This window comes from Oncorhynchus gorbuscha, linkage group LG02, assembly GCF_021184085.1.
Source record: "Oncorhynchus gorbuscha isolate QuinsamMale2020 ecotype Even-year linkage group LG02, OgorEven_v1.0, whole genome shotgun sequence".
NCBI classification, from domain to species: domain Eukaryota; kingdom Metazoa; phylum Chordata; class Actinopteri; order Salmoniformes; family Salmonidae; genus Oncorhynchus; species Oncorhynchus gorbuscha.
Window position 1 is genome coordinate 47,212,885 of NC_060174.1, and position 20,762 is coordinate 47,233,646.

The 20,762-nt window shown below is 41.0% G+C and overlaps 1 protein-coding gene across 2 annotated transcripts in view; it reads left to right on the forward strand.

Moving 5' to 3' along the window:
* The window catches only part of LOC124003285 (polypeptide N-acetylgalactosaminyltransferase 18-like), an 86,659-nt gene that overhangs the window by 26,839 nt on the left and 39,058 nt on the right, over positions 1–20,762 (forward strand). For both annotated transcript variants that reach the window (XM_046311417.1, XM_046311407.1), the window contains 6 exons: positions 1,245–1,428; positions 4,562–4,759; positions 5,277–5,391; positions 10,935–11,120; positions 11,285–11,422; positions 12,584–12,679. In XM_046311417.1, the coding sequence (XP_046167373.1) occupies positions 1,245–1,428; positions 4,562–4,759; positions 5,277–5,391; positions 10,935–11,120; positions 11,285–11,422; positions 12,584–12,679 (917 nt within the window). The remainder of the gene's footprint in view (positions 1–1,244; positions 1,429–4,561; positions 4,760–5,276; positions 5,392–10,934; positions 11,121–11,284; positions 11,423–12,583; positions 12,680–20,762) is intronic.

A 20,762-nucleotide genomic window follows, 5' to 3' on the forward strand; every position in this document is an offset into this window, starting at 1 on the left:
ATTTCTTAACAAGTTAAATGACTGTGGGCCTCCTGAGTGGCGCAGTGGTCTAAGGTAGTGCATCGCAGTGCTAGCTGTGCCACTAGACATTCTGGGTTCGAGTCCAGGCTCTGTCGAGACCGGGAGACCCATCGGCCGGTGTACAATTTGGCCCAGCGTCGCCCGGGTTAGGGGAGGGTTCGGCTGGCAGGGATGTCCTTGTCCCATTGCGCACTAGCGACTCCCGTGGCGGGCCGGGCACAGTGCACGCTGACACGGTTGCGGCTGGCTCCTGGTTTAAGCGGGCATTGTGTCAAGAAGCAGTGCGGCTTGGTTGTGTTTCGGAGGACGCACGGCTCTCGACCTTCGCCTCTCCCATGTCTCATCGCTGCTTCTCCCATACGGACAAGACTGTAACTACCAATTGGATACCACGAAATTGGGGGAAAAAATTACTCTATTTTTACCGCTAACTATCACTGGATATTACTTAATAGCCATGGTTGTATGATAAATATTGCCATCCAAAACATGTCTGAAAGCCATTTTCCCATGAACGCCAACACCACTGTAATGAAAACAGACATTGATGTCCGGTCCTCGCCCTTCATGTCCCAATCACTCCATCTGGTTGCCATGGTGAGACACTGCCGACACGTCCACCTAGCAAATTAAAACTAACAGGTGGCAGATGGAGCTTGTGGGAAAGCAGAATTGACTTCCTTCAACCAGACGATGCTGATAGACATCAATAATCACAACCGCAATATTATTTGAAATCCCGTTTACACCGTGGAATAAATAGAATTTGGGACTGTGAAGCACTTTTCAATTGTGTGGTTAGTCAATAGTCCAAGGTACATGCCTTCAGCAGATTTCACAGGTGCAGGATATTATATTCTACTGTATCTTAGTCTGAGTCTCTGACATCGCTCGTCCAAATATTTATATATTCTTAATTCCATTCCTTTATTTAGATTTGTGTTTATTGTTGTGAAATGGTTAGATATTAATGCACTGTTGGAGCTAGAAACACAAGCATTTCGCTACACTCTCAATAACATCTGCTAAACACGTGCATGTGACCAATGTGACCAATAACATTTGATTTGACATAATGAGAAATACCTGCACGTGGTTTCAAGGCTTCCCATTGTTGCATTCAACAATGTTTCAGCCACTGGTTTCTCGTTAAGGTCAGACAGACTCTGTAAAATGTCTCTCCATTTTTCTCTTTCTGTACTGTCTATGAATGTTTTCTGTAGCTGAGCTGAAGGAGAACCTGCAGAACTTTGTGAAGGAAACCAACTCCCAGCGGCCAGACTTCATCAAGGTGGTCCGCCACGACAAGCAGGAGGGGCTGATCCGCTCCCGGGTCAGTGGGTGGAGGGCCGCCAGCGCCCCCGTCGTGGCCCTGTTCGACGCCCACGTGGAGTTCAACATTGGATGGTAAGGGACTGGAACGCCGCGTGTATGTTCCAATCTATCCAACAGCTTCAAACATTTCATGTCTACTTATGATCTTTGCTGTATGTGCGGTTTAATTGATATGTGCTGCATTTTCTCAGTAATTACTGAATAGAGCTATTACATAACTGATTAGATGAGAGGGTTGTCAGAATACTATATGTGCCTGCCCTCAGGGCTTGGAGTGATCAAAGGGTTGACGTACTGCTGACTGGAGTTGAGATGTGTTTTTCATCAAGGTGTTGTTCATGGCAATGTAGTGAAACGGGGCTTTCTGTCGTCTGACAGTTTATGTGCCTGTTAATCATTCTCTCCACAGCTTGACAGGTCGACCGACCGACACATATATCTCTGAAGAGCCTGGGCTCAATCCCAAAAAACTCCTGAGGTGCTTTGGCACAGCTCTCGGAACAGACATTTCAGAGCCCTTCTCACTCTTCTGAGCTACCAGATATTGTGTCTTCGAACTAATGAAATCATTTGGCTCAATGCGACGGCAGTGCTTGAAAAGGAGAGCGCATGAGGCTCTCAGCCGGTCTTTTATGCAGACAAACATGTTGACTATTCATTTTAACGTTGATCTGAGGCCTTTTATATAGAACAAGTCTGATGCTATTTGTGCTGTCTGCTGATGACCTCCATATGTGTTTGTGGAGCTCTAACGTTTTTATTTTGAATGATTGATTGAACAATGTCTGCCATTAAACAAGAGAGGGTGACTGACTGCTATATTTATTTATCACGTCACTCTATTCTACATTAAATTATTAGAAACTGCGCACATTTAGTCTAATACCAGTTAAGTGCCAGTCAGCAACAGATTTTCTGTCTATCTTGTCTATAATGGATAACTCAACACCCATGTAGAAGACTTCAAATGACTTTTTAGTGAGTAGAACGACACTGAACAAAAATATAAACGTGACAATTTCCAAGATTTTACTGAGTTACAGTTCATGTAAGGAAATCAGTCAAATTAAATAAATAAATTAGGCCTGACACTATTGATTTCACATGACTGGGAATAGATATATGCATCTGTTGTTCACAGATTAAATTCGATTTTCAAACTAATAAACATTTTATAGAACATTTTGTAAATGAATAAATAAAAAGAACCTGTATTGATTGCGAATGTCTTCACATCCTAGAGTCTCCAGAGTTAATTGATGAAGCACCTTTGGCAGCCATGACCACAACTGTGAATCATTTTGAATCTAATTTTACCAACCTTGCACAACTCCTATAAGGATCCATAGATTGTATTCAACATTACTCAAGCTCAGTAAATTTGATTGTGATCTATACCAGCACTATGAAAATGTATGCACTCACTACTTTGTCACTCTGGATTAAATGTAAAAATGTATGGACAAGAAAATTCAAACCTTGTCTCTGATTTTCATGTGGGTTTAAGTCAGGACTGAGACTGGACCATTCAAGAACACTCACCTCCTCTTGGAAAGCCATTCTGGTTTGTCTTTGGCGTTAAAACGTGTGTAATTGTCCCGTTTAAAAAATACATAAAAAAACTAAGCCAGTGTTAGGTTTTCAGAAGACAATGGTGGGTTTAGCTCTAACTTTTTACCTGGGCTCTGCTCCTTTCATATTTCTTTTGATCCTGACAAACTCCCCAGTCCCTCCCGGTGACAAGCATACCTGTAATATGATGCTGTCACCACAATAGTTTCCCAACCAAATTTACTGATCTTGAGCAATTTTACCAAAAACAATGGATAATACAGTATGTTGCCATAAGTGTTGTGCAAAGTTGGTAGAATCTTATATACTGAACAAAAATATATACTGAACAAAAATATAAACTCAACGTAAAGTGTTGGTTTCATGAGCTGAAATAAAAGATCCCAGAAATGTTCTTCATGCACAAAAGCTTATTTCTTTCAAATTTAGTTCACAAATATGTTTACATCCCTGTTAGTGAGCGTTTCTCCTTTGCCAAGACAATCCATCCACCTGAGTTGTGGAATATCAAGGAGCTGATTAAACATGAACATTACACAGGTGCACCTTGTGCTGGGGACAATGAAAGGCCACTGAAATGTGCAGGTTTGTACGACAACACAATGCCACAGATGTCTCAAGTTTTGAGGGAGCGTGCAGTTGGCATGCTGACTGCAGGAATATCCACCAGAGCTGTTTTTCAGAGAACTTGATTGTTCATTGCTCTACCATAAGCCGCCTCCAATGTCGTTTTAGAGAATTTGGCAGTACGTCCAACCAGCCTCACACACAGACCATGTGTAACCATGCCAGCCCTGGTCCTCCACTTCTGGCTTCTTTACTGGCGGGATTGTCTGAAGCCAGCCACCCGGACAGCTGATGAAACTGAGGAGTATTTCTGTCTTTAATAAAGGCTTTTGTGTAGAAAAACTCTTTCTGATTTCCTGTGCCACTGCCCAGTCATGTGAAATCCATAGATTAGGGCCTAGTGAATTGATTTCAATTGACTGATTTCCTTTATATATGAACTGTAACTCAGTAAAATCATTAATTGTTGCATGTTGTGTTTTTATTTTTATTCAGTATAAATTATTCACAGCTGTAATGGCTGCCAAAAGACATGTGCAATCAGGACATGGGAGGTGGGGTGTTGTACAATTTGATTTCACTTTGAAAATATGGAGTAGGTTGTGTAGATCTGTAGGGGGGAAAAATCTAATTGAATCCATTTATTTTTTATTTTTTATTGAAGGCAGCCCAAACCTTCACTAGGCACTCAATGTTGTGATAAGTGTATTTCCTTAGCTGTGGCTTTTACTCATGTCTGGATTGTGATCTGACATACAATACATGGCCATATTTATCCAACCTCATTTGTTTCCCTCACCAAATCAACACGTCTCTCACTCCAAATCGGCTTAATATTCTGTGTGTGGCCCGGGATACTGGAAGCTGTAGCCATAGGCCGAGATTCCATAATGAGCCATTAACAATTAGTGGCCAGGATGAAAGACGCTCATTCCTGCTGTTTCCCCATATCTCCTGTGATGTTAAGGAAGTGATTGTGTTCACCCTCATATTGTTTTCATTGAAAAAGACACCAAATGTATCTCACAGCAACACAATGTCCCACTATGCCTTGTCTTCCCTGCAGGGCCGAGCCCATTCTTCTCAGGATCAAGGAAGACAGAACGCGCATCGTCTCGCCGTCGTTTGACAACATCAAGTATGACACGTTTGAGATCGAGGAGTATCCGCTGTCTGCTCAGGGCTTCGACTGGGAGCTATGGTGTCGCTACCTGAACCCGCCCAAAGTCTGGTGGACCCAGTACAACCACACCGCCCCTATCAGGTCACTGTCAGCAAAGACTTAGGAATCAACAGTTGTCTTGTGCTATTTCACAGGCACTGTGTTGCATTGAGAAACCCTCACAATGTTGTGGCTTATTTTATTTTAATAACAGAAAAGCTCTGACGAAGGCCGTGAGTCCCATACGTAAAGCTTACTAAAGAGCATTGATACTATCGAGCAGTGTGCGGGTTCCTTCTTTTTTTCTCATCTTATTAATAACAGAACCAGTAAGAATCCTGTGTGTAAACCTGTTGCATCAGTTTGATGTAGATCAAAGCTCTGTTCTTTCTCCTGGTTGTTTTTAGACAGCTGTTACTTAGTAACATGTGGGTAATCCTCATTCTTGACAACAACAAAAAATAAACAGGTTTATTATTGAAAACATATCAAGAAATCAAATGTGGAAAATCTCCAGCTGAGCTCAGAGGTGTTACAAATACACTAGAAAGTACTAGGAAGTAGTTCATAGAACCACTGCATAATTGACTGTTTCTCTCTTTTGATTTCTTTGTACCAGGAGCCCAGCTCTTATTGGCTGTTTTGTGGTGGACAGGAAGTACTTTGAGGAGATTGGCCTATTGGATGAGGGAATGGAGGTCTATGGTGGAGAAAATGTGGAGCTTGGCATCAGGGTGAGTGGAGTGCAAAATAATTATAATCTGCTCAGTAATATGCCAAATCCTAACTTGAGATCGGTCCCCCATTGAAATCTATGCTAAGAGTCAATTTAAGCAACCAAAACTTAAAAAGAGGAAGCAAACCAAAAAGTTGAGCAAAATAAACACAGGGAAGAAAATAACCTTTTAAAAAAAAATCTAAATGGAGCGAGCCAATTAAAGGTGTTAACCCTCTACATCTCTCATCCAACTGGAGCCATGTGCCACCTGCTCTTAAATATCCCCTGTGCCAGCACAGGTGAAATGCCCTCTGACTAACGAGATGACAAGCCCGCACAGGTGTAACACATACTAATGAGGTGACGCCAATCGGTGCACCTAAAGTCCTGAGGTCCAACCTCGAAATATAAATGGAAAAACCAAAACCTGTAACAATAATTTACACAACCTGAGTTATGTACAAACCCGGAATATCAATTTAGGATTTGGCCTATATTGAGGACTCTTGGACTCATTAGTGTGTAACAATCTGCTGCTTCTGTATGTGAGTCCCTGCTGCTGTGAGTCCCTGCTGCACTGCTGTCTGTTGCTGGACGATACAGCCAGTCAGCTCAGCTCAGCCCCTCCCCGCCACATAGCGAGCTGAAACTCAACCAGCTCAGCGACTTGCACATTTCCAAAGAGCTAAAAGTACATCAAACGAACCCTTAGAAATGACTATGGGACATACAGTGGGGAGAACAAGTATTTGATACACTGCAGATTTAGCAGGTTTTCCTACTTACAAAGCATTTAGAGGTCTGTCATTTTTACCATAGGTACACTTCAACTGTGAGAGACTGAATCTAAAACAAAAATCCAGAAAATCACATTGTATGATTTTTAAGTAATTAATTTGCATTTTATTGCATGACATAAGTATTTGATACATCAGATAAGCAGAACTTAATATTTGGTACAGAAACCTTTGTTTCCAATTACAGATATCATAAGTTTCCTGTAGTTCTTGACCAGGTTTGCACACACTGCAGCAGGGATTTTGGCCCAATCCTCCATACAGACCTTCTCCAGATCCTTCAGGTTTCGGGGCTGTCACTGGGCAATACGGACTTTCAGCTCCCTCCAAAGATTTTCTATTGGGTTCAGGTCTGGAGACTGGCTAGGCCACTCCAGGACCTTGAGATGCTTTTTACGGAGCCACTCCTTAGTTTCCCTGGTTGTGTGTTTCGGATCGTTGTCATGCTGGAAGACCCAGCCACGACCCATCTTCAATGCTTTTACTGAGGGAAGGAGGTTGTTGGCCAAGATCTCGCGATACATGGCCCCATCCATCCTCCCCTCAATACGGTGCAGTCATCCTGTCCCCTTTGCAGAAAAGCATACCCAAAGAATGATGTTTCCACCTCCATGCTTCACGGTTGGGATGGTGTTCTTCTCATCCTTCTTCTTCCTCCAAACACAGCGAGTGGTGTTTAGACCAAAAAGCTTTATTTTTGTCTCATCAGCCCACATGACCTTCTCCCATTCCTCCTCTGGATCATCCAGATGGTCATTGGCAAACTTCAGACGGGCCTGGACATGCGCTGGCTTGAGCAGGGGGACCTTGCTTACGCTGCAGGATTTTAATCCATGACGGCGTAGTTTGTTACTAATGGTTTTCTTTGAGACTGTGGTCCCAGCTCTCTTCAGATCATTGACCAGATCCTGCCGTGTAATTCTGGGCTGATCCCTCACCTTCCTCATGATCATTGATGCCTCATTGATGGTCTTGGCCATTGTGGAGAGGTTGGAGTCTGTTTGATTGAGAGTGTGGACAGGTGTCTTTTTTATACAGGTAACAAGTTCAAACAGGTGCAGTTAATACAGGTAATGAGTGGAGAACAGGAGGGCTTCTTAAATAAAAACTAACAGGTCTGTGAGAGCCGGAATTCTTACTGGTTGGTAGGTGATCAAATACTTATATCATGCAATAAAATGCAAATGAATTACTTAAAAATCATACAATGTGATTTTCTGGATTGTTTTAGATTCCGTCTCTCACAGTTGAAGTGTACCTATGATAAAACATTAGTAGGAAAACCTGCAAAATCGGCAGTGTATCAAATACTTGTTCTCCCCACTGTACATGCACACTCTACATTAGTGAGACCCACACAGTGCGTCTTGTGTGGGTATTTGTGCCTCCTTTCCCTTGCAGCTTTGTGGGAACAGCCTTCTCTTTGGTAGGTGTCAAAAATCCCTTCAAGACTGGGTGTTAATATAATGATAATGAGTCATATCAGCTGTGGTTCAAGCTGTCACTCCATAGACTGTATCATACAGTAGCTTGTCTGATTGGCTAACTTCATCCTGCCGGAGGGTGAAATGTGCTCTCTAGCAACTATATTGCATTCGGGACCTGGCTGAATGGGAAATACTTATTGTGTGGAAATATGGCAAAAGTTTGAGGACTCTCTATATAATCCTATTGACTGAAATTATGGTATAGAAATCCATTGAATCGGAGGAGCATAAAGATCACAAGTATGCTGGAGTGACTTTTCAATACAGTACGGCAAAAGTTCAGGGACCGACCGATTTTATTGTTGAGTGTATGGCTAACTTGAAATCCTCTATGGAATGGCTTATCTGCGCTCTCTTAACAGAATCTATGTGCGCGAGTGCTTACATAATCACCTCTAATGTTGCAGATAACAGACATCCAGTCATGGATCGTCCGTTGTCAGTTATTATGTAAATGAGGCATTTTCTTGACAGAATCAGGAACTGCACATCTGTCCACTGGGCATTACATCCACCTTAATGAATAGTTGTATTTAGGCCTGCCAAAACAAGGGATGGGATTTTTCTGTTTTTCTACAGATTCCTCCTCCCTGGTACCCAATAACCACATGCTGTGCTTTAAGAAATACTTTATTTATAGATCTATCCTCATTATGTTTGTGTTTTATTTACTGCCATTTGATTATTTTAGCATTTTATCTCAGCAGGCAGACTTCACAATTTACAATGCATTTGTTAGTTAGGCTCCACTCAACAGCTCAATTAGCACATTTTTCCTTTGAGCTCCTGACCAGGTTGTGTGTTGACTTTGACAATGAACGTCAGGGAAAAACCAGTCGGCACTCATAACTGATATATTTCTAGTCTCAGCCACTATTCGTCATACCTTCTACAGCCAGGTGTAATGTTGTCTGCAGATAGTTGTCTCCAGTCCAAAATTGTAGGCATGTGCCCCATTATAATCCCCATAAGAAGGATTTCTCTGAGAGAAGGAAAGGGAGAGTTCTTGAGGGCTCTACTCAGCAAGAGTACAGTGGGTGGACGAAATAAACATACAAACACACAAAGGCTGATATTACACAGTATACAGTGAGGGGGGGAAAGTATTTGATCCCCTGCTGATTTTGTACTTTTGCCCACTGACAAAAAAATTATCTGTCTATAGTTTTAATGGTAGGTTTATTTGAACAGTGCGAGCCAGAATAACAACAACAAAAAATCCAGAAAAACGCATGTTAATGAGGGAAATAAGTATTTGACCCCCTCTCAATCAGAAAGATTTCTGGCTCCCAGGTGCACACTCTTAAAGGGAGTGCTCCTAATCTCAGCTAATCTCACCTGTCCACAGAAGCAATCAATCAATCAGATTCCAAACCCTCCACCATAGCCAAGACCAAAGAGCTCTCCAAGGATGTCAGGAACAAGATTGTAGACCTACACAAAGCTGGAATGGGCTACAAGACCATCGCCAAGCAGCTTGGTGAGAAGGTGACAACAGTTGGTGCAATTATTCGCAAATGGAAGAAACACAAAATAACTGTCAATCTCCCTCGACCTGGGGCTCCATGCAAAATCTCACCTTGTGGAGTTGCAATAATCATGAGAACTGTGAGGAATCAGCCCAGAACTACATGGGAGGATCTTGTCAATGATCTCAAGGCAGCTGGGACCATAGTCACCAAGAAAACAATTGGTAACACACTAAGCCGTGAAGAACTGAAATCCTGCAGCGCCCGCAAGGTCCCCCTGCTCAAGAAAGCACCTATACATGCCCATCTGAAGTTTGCCAATGAACATCTGCTTGATTCGGAGGACAACTAGGTGAAAGTGTTGTGGTCAGATGAGACCAAAATGGAGCTCTTTGGCATAAACTCAACTCGCCGTGTTTGGAGGAGGAGGAATGCTGCCTATGACCCCAAGAACACCATCCCCACTGTCAAACATGGAGGTGGAAACATTATGCTTTGGGGGTGTTTTTCTGCTAAGGGGACAGGACAACTTCACCGCATCAAATGGACGGGGCCATGTACCGTCAATTCTTGGGTGAGAACTTCCTTCCCTCAGCCAGGGCATTGAAAATGGGTCATGGATGGGTATTCCAGCATGACAATGACCCCAAACAAACAGCCAAGGCAACAAAGGAGTGGCTCAAGAAGAAGCACATTAAGGTCCTGGAGTGGCCTAGCCAGTCTCCAGACCTTAATCGCATAGAAAATCTGTGGAGGGAGCTGAAGGTTTGAGTTGCCAAATGTCAGCCTCGAAACCTTAATGACTTGGAGAAGATCTGCAAAGAGGAGTGGGACAAAATCCCTCCTGAGATGTGTGCAAACCTGGTGGCCAACTACAAGAAACGTCTGACCTATGTGATTGCCATCAAGGGTTTTGCCACCAAGTACTAAGTCATGTTTTGCAGAGGGGTCAAATACTTATTTACCTCATTAAAATGCAAATCAATTTATAACATTTTTGACATGTGTTTTTCTTATTCTTTTGTTGTTATTCTGTTGTTATTCTGTTGTTATTCTGTCTCTCACTGTCCAAATAAACCAACCATTAAAATTATAGATTGATCATTTCTTTGTCAGTGGGCAAACATACAAAATCAGCAGGGGATCAAATACTTTTATCCCTCGCTGTACATTGTATGCTAAATAAAAGCTCCTCATAACGCTGTATAGTATGTCGCTTTACAAAATATGGTGATTTGTAAAAGCCATTTGGTGGCGGTTGTGCACTTAAAAGCGTTCATACTATGAGTGTGGTAGCACCACAGTTGTCTGATTTTGAGTGAGACGTGGCAGACAGTCAATATGTCACAGGTCATTTACAGACACTAGCTAGGTTTCTATCCATTTGGCGACAAATTTCCAAGTGAATATCCTAAAGTCTGCATGAAAACAATATTCGCATTTTCTCACCCTGTGAAGTTTATCATAACTTATTTCATCTGTAGCTTAATAAACTGCATTCTTTCATCGCGTGACTCCAAGTTTACTTTATTGTTATTATATCAATATTTGCGCATAAAGGCATTTACATAATACATTTTAATGACACAAGTTTACCGACAAATTCGCTGTTTCCATCAGGCCTGTCGTAACATTATATCCGACATGTACTTGCATAAAAAGGATGGAAGTCTGGATACTGACTTCCTCCTTGTATCTAACCCTATGTGTACTACTGGGCTCTGAACACTTCCAGGGCTAGAACTCAGCTTCCTACCTATTTAAAAATGTGTATTTTATTTTGACCATTTTTGTGTGTAACTTCAGGTATGGCAGTGTGGGGGCAGTGTGGAGGTCCTACCCTGTTCTCGGATAGCCCATATCGAGCGTGCTCACAAGCCCTACACTCAAGATCTGACTGCTCATGTGCGGCGGAATGCGCTGAGGGTGGCCGAGGTGTGGATGGACGAATACAAGAACCACGTTTACATGGCCTGGAACATTCCTCCACAGGTGAAGACCATAGCCTCCTGAGTTATTCCTAAAAATGCGACCTGGCCAGAAACTCCAGGCCCGAGTCTTTTCAGTCTAAATGTGTATTCCATAAATGTTCTATGTAAAAAAATTATTATAATAATAATAAGTTGTCATGTGGGTATCCATGTGTCTCTTTCTAGGACTCAGGGATTGACATAGGGGACCTCACGGAGAGGAAGGCTTTGAGGAACAGACTGCAGTGTAAATCTTTCAGGTGGTTCTTGGCTAACATCTACTCTGAGATGAGAACCTACAGTGACACTATTGCTTATGGAGTGGTGAGTATGTCATGACATTTTCATGTATTAAAGTCCCTTTTCCACTTGCGAAATCTCGAGGCATTTTGTCATTTAGAAAAAATGTCACGTGAGGACTAGTTTATCATCGGTATACTGACAATGTCAGTCATAAAACGTGATGCTATAGTGTGCATGTAGTGTGAGGCATGCGTACTGTAAATGCTGATACAGTCTTTTGCAATATCTTAGCGAGAACATAAAACATTACTATCCTAGGAGTCCATTTCAAGCCACAGCTTGTGGACAATACCTCCACTGAAGCAAAGAAAGTTTGAAGATGCCTGAAAAAAAAAAATAGGTCAGTTTTATTGAAGTATGAGTAATGACATTGTCCAAGAATAAGCTGCCCGCCCCTCTTAACGCTTTGCTTGGTTGTTTGATGAGCACTTCACATCACAACTGTGTTTGAATTGTTTGATGCCAAACCATGACGCTACTGAGCGTGTGTGGGAGTCAAGCTGTGCATGTGATTATGTTGGCAGCTATCAAAACAACTTGGTGAAACGCATATGAATACATATTTGACAGTGACCACTAAATCTCACGTGATTGTTTTCTGAAAAAATGAACATGATAATCTGAAGTGCACTGTTGAGAATGACATTAACATAACAAGGACATTAGTCCACAGTCATTTATTGAAAAATGACAGAATATAGAAAAATAAACAAGGCGTAGTAGTAGAAAAGTGCATTTATTATTTCTTTTTGTAGCTGTAGCTCGAAACCCTGCTCCAAACTGCACATTTCTCCTGACTCTCAATTTGTGGTCAAACAGATGCTGCAGGACTATTTTTGTCGCAATTATTCAGTGGAAAAACGTATTTCTTCCCTTGTTGATGTGAGGATAATGGAAGCCAATTGTTTACACTATTGTGTTTTGTCTTTCGAGGCTAACCGTAATTAGCCTAAAGTGCTTCCGTTTGTCAAACTGTTCGTCACACAAACCAGTTTTGCGCTGTATCATTCTATTGTTAAAGGACTAATTATCCATTGGCGTTTGCCAGATGGAAGAAGGCCGAGCTTAACGGCTTTTCAGAAAACAGATTGTCCATTAACGAGCTTCTGCAGTCTTAATCCGTCTCAGTCCCTCTTTCCTGGTTATTGCATTATTTTCCTCCTCTCGGTCTGTCTCTTCCAGGTAAAGAACATGCTGAGGAATGACCTGTGTCTAGACCAGGGGCCTGACTCGGACAACATCCCCATCCTGTACCTCTGTCATGGGATGACGCCACAGGTGAGTGCCCTCTAACCCCTCTATCTAACCCCTCTACCCAACTCTGTCCTGGTCCTAACGCAAACACCACAGCAATTATTCCTGGGTCTTTTCCCCACTTACAAAATCAGATTGTTGCTCTAACTATGACTCAAGCTATTCATCCATGTTTCCTTGTCCGTTGAATGTAAAAGCTCTTGGAAAAGGTGTTTCTCAATGCCTTGTGCTTTTATACGACTTGTTCCTTTTACCTCTTTGGTAATGTGCTGGATTTTAACGCATCATAAACAATGAATGTCTGGCCGTCTACATAGTCACATTGCATAATTCATAATTGCAACAAGACAGTCTGGTACGGCATCTTGAGTTTTTCTGAGGACACTATGTTCCACTATTGCCGGAGAAGTCAATATAATCGACTGGTGCCTGAAATGTTAAACCATAGATGGAAATCAATCTACACGGCTACTGTAGCTCTCCAAACTGCTGCACTTTCACTATTCTGTCTCGCTGTCGTTATACATTTTCATTTTCCCCCTGAGACGTACATTTGGCTCATGATCGATAACTGAATTATTATGTATAACACTTTCATGTGATTTTTTGTTGTTGTTGCTGAAACCCAAAATATGAGATTATCAATTGCGAAGGTGCTGAAGTCCAAAATGCAGTTGAGTTCTAGACAGTAACTCTACAGGAATGACTGTAGAATACAAACAGAGATGTTTTACATTGGGTATTCAGGCTGAATCCTGCCTCTGTACTATGATGGAGTGTTAGGGGTTAGGATAAGATACCATTGCACTCCATCAGTGTGTAAGCCTATACAAACTCTATCAGAGCATTATCTGGGTATGGATGGAGGTGAAAGGTGGTGTTGTAGCGTTGACTATGATTAAAAGTGAAGACTGTTCAATTATCAAACCAATTCTCTGTGTAATTATTCCGTAATTAAACAAATCACTGAATAGTAATTAACTAGGAAGTTGGGGCACCTTGGGAAAATGTTTGAGTCTAAATTTCCCGAATAGAACTCTTCAGATATTTTATCTTATTGATTACAGTCTTCTATTAATGTATTATTACCGGGGCAGTGGTCTGTCGCAGCCGGACGTGACCGGGAGGCCCATGGGGCGGCACACAATCGGCCCAGCGTCGTCCGCGTTAGGGATGGTTTGGCCGGCAGGGATATCCTTGTCTCATCGTGCACTAGCGACTCCTGTGGCGGGCCGGGCGCAGTACACGCTGACCAGGTTGCCAGGTGTACAGTGTTTCCTCCGACACATTGGTGTGGCTGGCTTCCGGGTTGGATGTGCATTGTGTCAAGAAGCAGTGCGGCAAGGTTGGGTTGAGTTTCGGAGGACGCGTGGCTCTCGACTTTCGCCTCTCCCTAGTCCGTACGGGAGTTGCAGCGATGAGACAAGACTGTAACTACTACCAACTGGATACCACGAAATTGGGATGAAAAAGGGGTAAAATAATAAAAAAAATGTATTATTACCTCATCATTCCTGAACGTCGCAAACCCTTTATCTGCAATAATCTTAGCATCGTTCCATGACACCGATGTAAATGTCTGTGCTCACGGGGTGTGGTCACTGACTAGTTATAACTTTATATGAAAACCCAAACTCATTTAGAAGGCTAACATCACATTTCATCTTTTCAAAAGTATTCCTATACTCAATCATTTATTTCATACAACATTCAGATGCAATCGGGGCGGCAGGGTAGCCTAGTGGTTAGAGCGTAGGACTAGTAACCGAAAGGTTGCAAGTTTGAATCCCCGAGCTGACAAGGTACAAATCTGTCGTTCTGCCCCTGAACAGGCAGTTAACCCACTGTTCCTAGGCCGTCATTGAAAATAAGAATTTGTTCTTAACTGACTTGCCTAGTAAAATAAAAAATAAAAAATCCCCATAATTGAGGAGTGTATACAAAGAAATGAACAGTAATGTGTGTCTCCTGTCCTTCATGAGTTCACCAAATGAAACAAACTCAACGTGATTGTCCCTTAAGTGTCCACAGACTACTCCAACTGCTTGGAATACAGAAATACTGTTCAATTATTCAACCTTTTTGATGTCCAAGTGTCTCTCTGTGTTCCACAGTTACATTCCAATCTTCATTACTACTGAGCCCAGAGGCAGTGTATTTTACGACCGCCATAAAGCGAGAGAGAGAGGGAGAGGACCCACTGTAACCTGATCCTTCAGATCTTCACAGGAGAGTTATGACAGTGGTGAATGTCATTGACCATGAACCAGCAACCAATCAGAGTGATGGCTTGTCTACTATGGAGGAGGTAGAAGAGTATTTCCTGTGGGAACGGATGGTCTGCCATGCCACTAGGAAATGTCTCGCCTCCAGTAGCGATGTGTGGGTAAAATCTCTGGGGAAGCCAAGCCAGAAAAAAAGCCATATTACAACCGATGTGTTGTGAAAATTGCGTTGTTTGCTCGGTAACCTTTTAGGCCTATATCATGGTGGCAAGGCATATGAAGTAAGGCCCATACAATAAGATGACAGTGGCAGAATAAATCAACCACACCTTTTTGTTTCATCACAAAGCCTGAGGGCAACCTATGTTCAGTGAAGTCCACAAAGCAATTAGCTTTTTACAAAGTTACTTGACCTTCAGCATGGTCAAGCAAGTTAATGTTACTCCCTGAAATACAACCTTTTGATTTTGTTCATTTTAAGACGTATTGTTTGGAACGACGTACTCTACATGTACATCACATTTCCAGAATGGGCTCTGTGCTAATTCTGAAGTTATGAGACATTTTATTAGCGCTACCAACACAGTGAATGGTAAATATATTCAAAGTGAAGTCTCTCTGCTGGTGATTTGCTGAATGTGCAATCTTAAACGAGGCTTGTGATTTGGTTAATTACCTATTATGTAAATCTATGTATAAAATGGGTTATATCAATAAAAGTACCAGAGCTCCCCCAGGAAATGTGATGTTTGAAGGGTATATTGTTCCAAATATGATTTATTTAAGTAAGAAATATCAAAAAGGGTCATTTTATGATATTTTTTATTGAATAAATGAATGTCAACGTTTTTATTTCAGAATCTAGACATAATACATATTTGAGAGAACATTATAAGGAGTACATTGATACCAAGATGTTGTCTGTATACTGCACGGTTCACAGATCATAGGGTCTTATAGGAGGCATGTATACTGTAGGTATAGAAAAGATCTAAAATGGCCGCTTAAAAAAAAATCTAATGTATGGTTTGTGATGCAAATGTAAAAAGCATGTCTAACATCCTTCCACCCAATTAAGTTTCTATGTGAAAATTGCTAAAACAACAATCTGAGATACCAAAAAAATTTTTTCGCTCCAGTTGGCATGGAATCGCCCCATTAGATCTGGTGTTACCTAGGAGACCAGACTAGACTGTGTGGAGATATGGAGAAAATCCCAATTGGCACTGCACTGGGTGGGAGAAACCTTTTAGGGATCCATATTTCTTATCAAAGGATCTTATCAAAGAGCACTCTACAGGTTACTGCAGAGAGTGAAAGGGAGAACGAACTACAGAAAAAACACTGAAAGAAATGTGTAATTCTGCCTTGACTGGTTTGATCTATACTGTAGTACTACCAAAGGTGGTATCAAGGCACAAGACGAGACCCAAATGCAGACACAGGAGGCAGATGGTTGGAGTCTTACCATGTTTATTAATCCAAAGGGGAGGTTGTTTTCAGTCGTCTGTTACACACTTGTTGAAAGTTACTTTGGCATCTTTGCTAATTAACTTTAGATGCATTGATGTGACATCTGTGTGAAATTAGTTTCATAATGAAGGATTGAGAGTTGGCTCAGATAATTGACAGCACCATCTCTTCCTTGCCTAGCATATGAACAGAAAAGTGACTCAGTTGGAGAAAGATATATATATATATTTGCAATGAAGTCCTTGCTGAGTTAATTGAAGAGGGATTAGTACATGTTGGCTGTGTAATGTACAAATCCTGACAGTTACTGGAGTGCTACAAACACATGTTTTGTTCTTCTATACTTGTGGGGACCTAAAATTAGTTTCCACTCAAAAAAATTATTTTCTCTTTAACCTGAACCATACTTTGGGGTTTTGGCAATTAGACCCTTTGATCTACTTTCCCAGAGTCAGATGAACTCATGGATACAATTTTTATGTCTCTGTGTCCAGTATGAAGGAAGTTAAAGATAGTACTGGCTGGCAAAACTAACTAGCGTTAGCATAATGACTTCCAGTCATTGCGCTTACACTAGTTAGCAATTGCGCTAGCAACTTCCTTCAAACTGCACGCAGAGACATAAAAATGGTATCCACGAGTTCATCTGACTCTGGGGAAGTAGATTTCCAAAATCCCTTTAACCCAAACCCTAAACATAACTCCTAACCATAAACCCAACCCCTAAGTAATGAAGCATCATATGTACAGTAGCTCAGTAATAGAAAGCAGGAGCTCCTGTGCCATCAACTTCAGCCTGCTGAAAAACAAAGAGGAACATTAATAAAGAGCTCTCTGCTAACACAAGGGCCTTTTGTTCTAGCCCATCGCTCTGAATTACTTTCCGTCTGTCTGTTATTCCAGAATTGTTACATTTAACAGAAACGTTCCATCGGGATTGAGTCTCTTCTCGCAATGAATACGCAATGAGATTTTTATATGTTAGGGATTGACATGCTCCCTTTCTATTCCTCGTACAGAGAGGCCTTTGTTCCACACGGCTCAGTGTAAAAAATGTAGAAGTTATTTTCGATGACTCTTAGAGACTGAAATGCTGTGGTATCGGTAACAATATGAATGTAGGCCAGAATAAGTGTATTGAAATCTTAAAGATAATGGATATCATATATGCTTCTGTAACAGAGTCGTCTCCGCAATATTGTGCAGTGCATTGGGACAATGTATTCAGAGCCCTTCACTTTTTCCCAAAATGTTTACGTTACAGCCTTTATTCTAAAATGGATTACATTTTTTTTTATCCTCATCACTCTACACACAATACCCCATCATGACAAAGTGAAAAGGGGAAGAAAAATCTCTAATTTGGACTCATCAGACCAAAGGACAGATTTCCGGTCTAATGTCCATTGCTCGTGTTTCTTGGCACAAGCAAGTCTCTTCTTATTGGTGTCCTTTAGTAGTGGTTTCTTTGAAGCAATTCGACCATGAAGGCCTGATTCACGCAGTCTCCTCTGAACAGTTGATGTTGAGATTTGTCTGTTAATTAATTGAACTCTCTGAAGCATTTATTTGGGCGGCAATTTCTGAGGCTGGTAACTAATGAACTTATCCTCTTAAGCAGAGGTAACTCAGTCTTCCTTTCCTGTGGCGGTCCTCATGAGAGCCAGGTATATCATAGAGCTTGATGTTTTTTGCAACTGCACTTGAAGAAACTTTCAAAGTTCTTGAAATGTTCTGTATTGACTGACATTCATGCCAAAGGAGTGATGGACTGTTGTTTCTCTTTGCTTATTTGAGCTGTTCTTGCCATAATATGGACTTGGTCTTTTACCAAATAGCCCTATCTTCTGTATACCACTCCTACCTTGTCACAACACAACTGATTGGCTCAAGTGCATTAAAAAGGAAAGAAATTCCACAAATTACCTATATTTTCTATAAACAAGGCACACCTGCTAATTGAAATGTGTTCCAGGTGACTACCTCATGAAACTGGTTGAGAGAATGCCTTGATGACAACTTTTCCAATTCTTGGCAAAGGGTGGCTACTTTCAAGAATCTCAAATAAATAAATGTTTTAAACTTTTTTGGTTACTACATGATTCCATATGTGTTATTTCATAGTGTTGATGTCTTCACCAAAATTATACAATGTAGAAAATAGTAAAAAATAAAAACCCTGGAATGAGTAGGTGTCCAAACTTTTGACTTGTACAGTATGTCAACCATCTGAATGAAAAAAAGTCCGTCTTTAGAGACAGAGAAAATATTTTTTTTAAGCAGCCCTTATACTTTAGAAAAACCTCCCTTTTTAAAGCACTGAAGACAATGATTTATGTTTTCGTCTGACTTTGGAATATAAATATGTGTTATTTTACATATAAACAAACTATTCTTCCAGAACGACTTCACACGTATTCAAAAAGAAATAATTGATCACAACTGGGATCAAAATATGAACTTTCATATTGAAAAAATGTCACATCAATCCTCTTTTTTTCCCCCAAGCAGTTTTCACTGAACTTGTTTTCTGCTCAGAAGGAGATGGTGCATCAACTAAGTCAAATGTGTGAAAATAACACCCTTTTTCAGTATTCTGAGGTATTGTGAAAGGGGAATGTGAAATGAAGGCATGAAAATGGTTGTCATTTCATTAAGTCAAGCTCATTTCAAAGACTACTCCATTGAGGCCCATTAAGACAGGGTGCAATCTTATCAACAACAGATTAACATAATCACATGGTCCCTGAACCTTGCATCGAGATATGGAGTTACTGTATCTCTCCCTAGAAAAATCCATTGAAATCAGTGAATGTTTACAGCACAAATATCTTACAATCATGGGATGCAGCTGTACATAATATTCACATTATTGTGAAAAACGAGATGCAGAGCTTGATCTCATTTATGGCACACAGAGTTTAGTTGAAAGGAGAGAAAAATATGCACATCCAACTAAATGCACAGCAAGAGGACATTTGATATCATTATAATAATCAAATAATATTTATTTTTTTAATCACCCAGAGACTGACAAAGAGATATCAAAGGCAAAATATCCTGCAACACCACAAATGTCATTTATTTGATCTGGTGTCCATGCAGATTGTCGTATGTGGGGAAAGACTCATAGAGTGCTTAACATGAACCACGGAACACAGGAGTTGCTTTAGACATAATGATATCAAAAGTCCTCTTGCGCTGCATTTTTCCCAGGCAAACTTGTCCTTTCTCCCCTATCTGGGCATTGAACATGTGAAAATGCCATGTGGGGGGGGGGGGGGGGGGTATTGACAATTTCCTCCTTAGACGAGTCCTTTTGGATACATTTCCTCAACAAATGAGGAACTAGATGTAAAATTCTTTCTATAAAATGTGTTCTGCTCATAGGGTGTGCTGTTGTCCCATTTTCCCTGTATATCATATTGTATACAAAATGATCTATATTAGCCTACTTGACATGGATAAAAAAGTACGATCCAACTCGGATCGAAAGTCACCTGATTTAAATCACCATGGGAGCATACCAGAGTTGCAGACACAGAATGTAGTTACCATGATGACTTTCCATTCTCTCTCATCACCTGTGTGCTAGTGCTATCCGGAATACTTGATGTCCCTACCCTAAACCCTAACCTTAACCCCTTACCTTAATACTTACCTAACCATAACCCCCTTAACCGTTTGAAATGTCAACTTCTATGGGGTGATGTCAGAGTTGGGAGATCCCAATGAATCTATTTAGACTTCCTCTCCTGTATGACTTCTGTATGAGTGATGTGGGGTGTCTGTGGTTGGACTCGGATATGTGTGGGTGTGGGATGATGTTTAAGGCATGTGTTACAAGATGGGTCAGTGTTAATGCGTGTGTGTATGCCACAAAAATATAAATGCAACATGTAAACACTTACTGAAAAAACAGGCTTCTGACAAACAGTTGTGGCAAGCCTTTGACCAATTTGCCTCAAATTTGCGACAAGCTCATATTTTCACATGCAAATTAGTTTTGTGGCAAATGGTTGCTGTACATTTGCGGCAACTTGTGACCTTCTGGCCAACAATTCTGGGAAACTTGTGGCGAACATTCTGTTTGTTGTAAACTCAGTGAATATGCAAATTAGATCACATTTTTGGTTACTGTGTGTTAAACAACATTGGAATGTATCTACAGTGCATTCGGAAAGTATTCAGTCCACATTACTTTTTCCACATTTTCATTACGTTACAGCCTTATTGTAAAATAGATTTTTAAAAATCTAAAGTAAAAGCAAAAACTGATTTTTAGAAATTCTTTAAAATTAATTTAAAAAATCTAAACTTAAACCATATTTACAGAAGTTTTCAGACCCTTTAATCAGTAATTTGTTGAAGCATCTTTGGCGGCAACTACAGCCTCAAGTCTCCTTGGG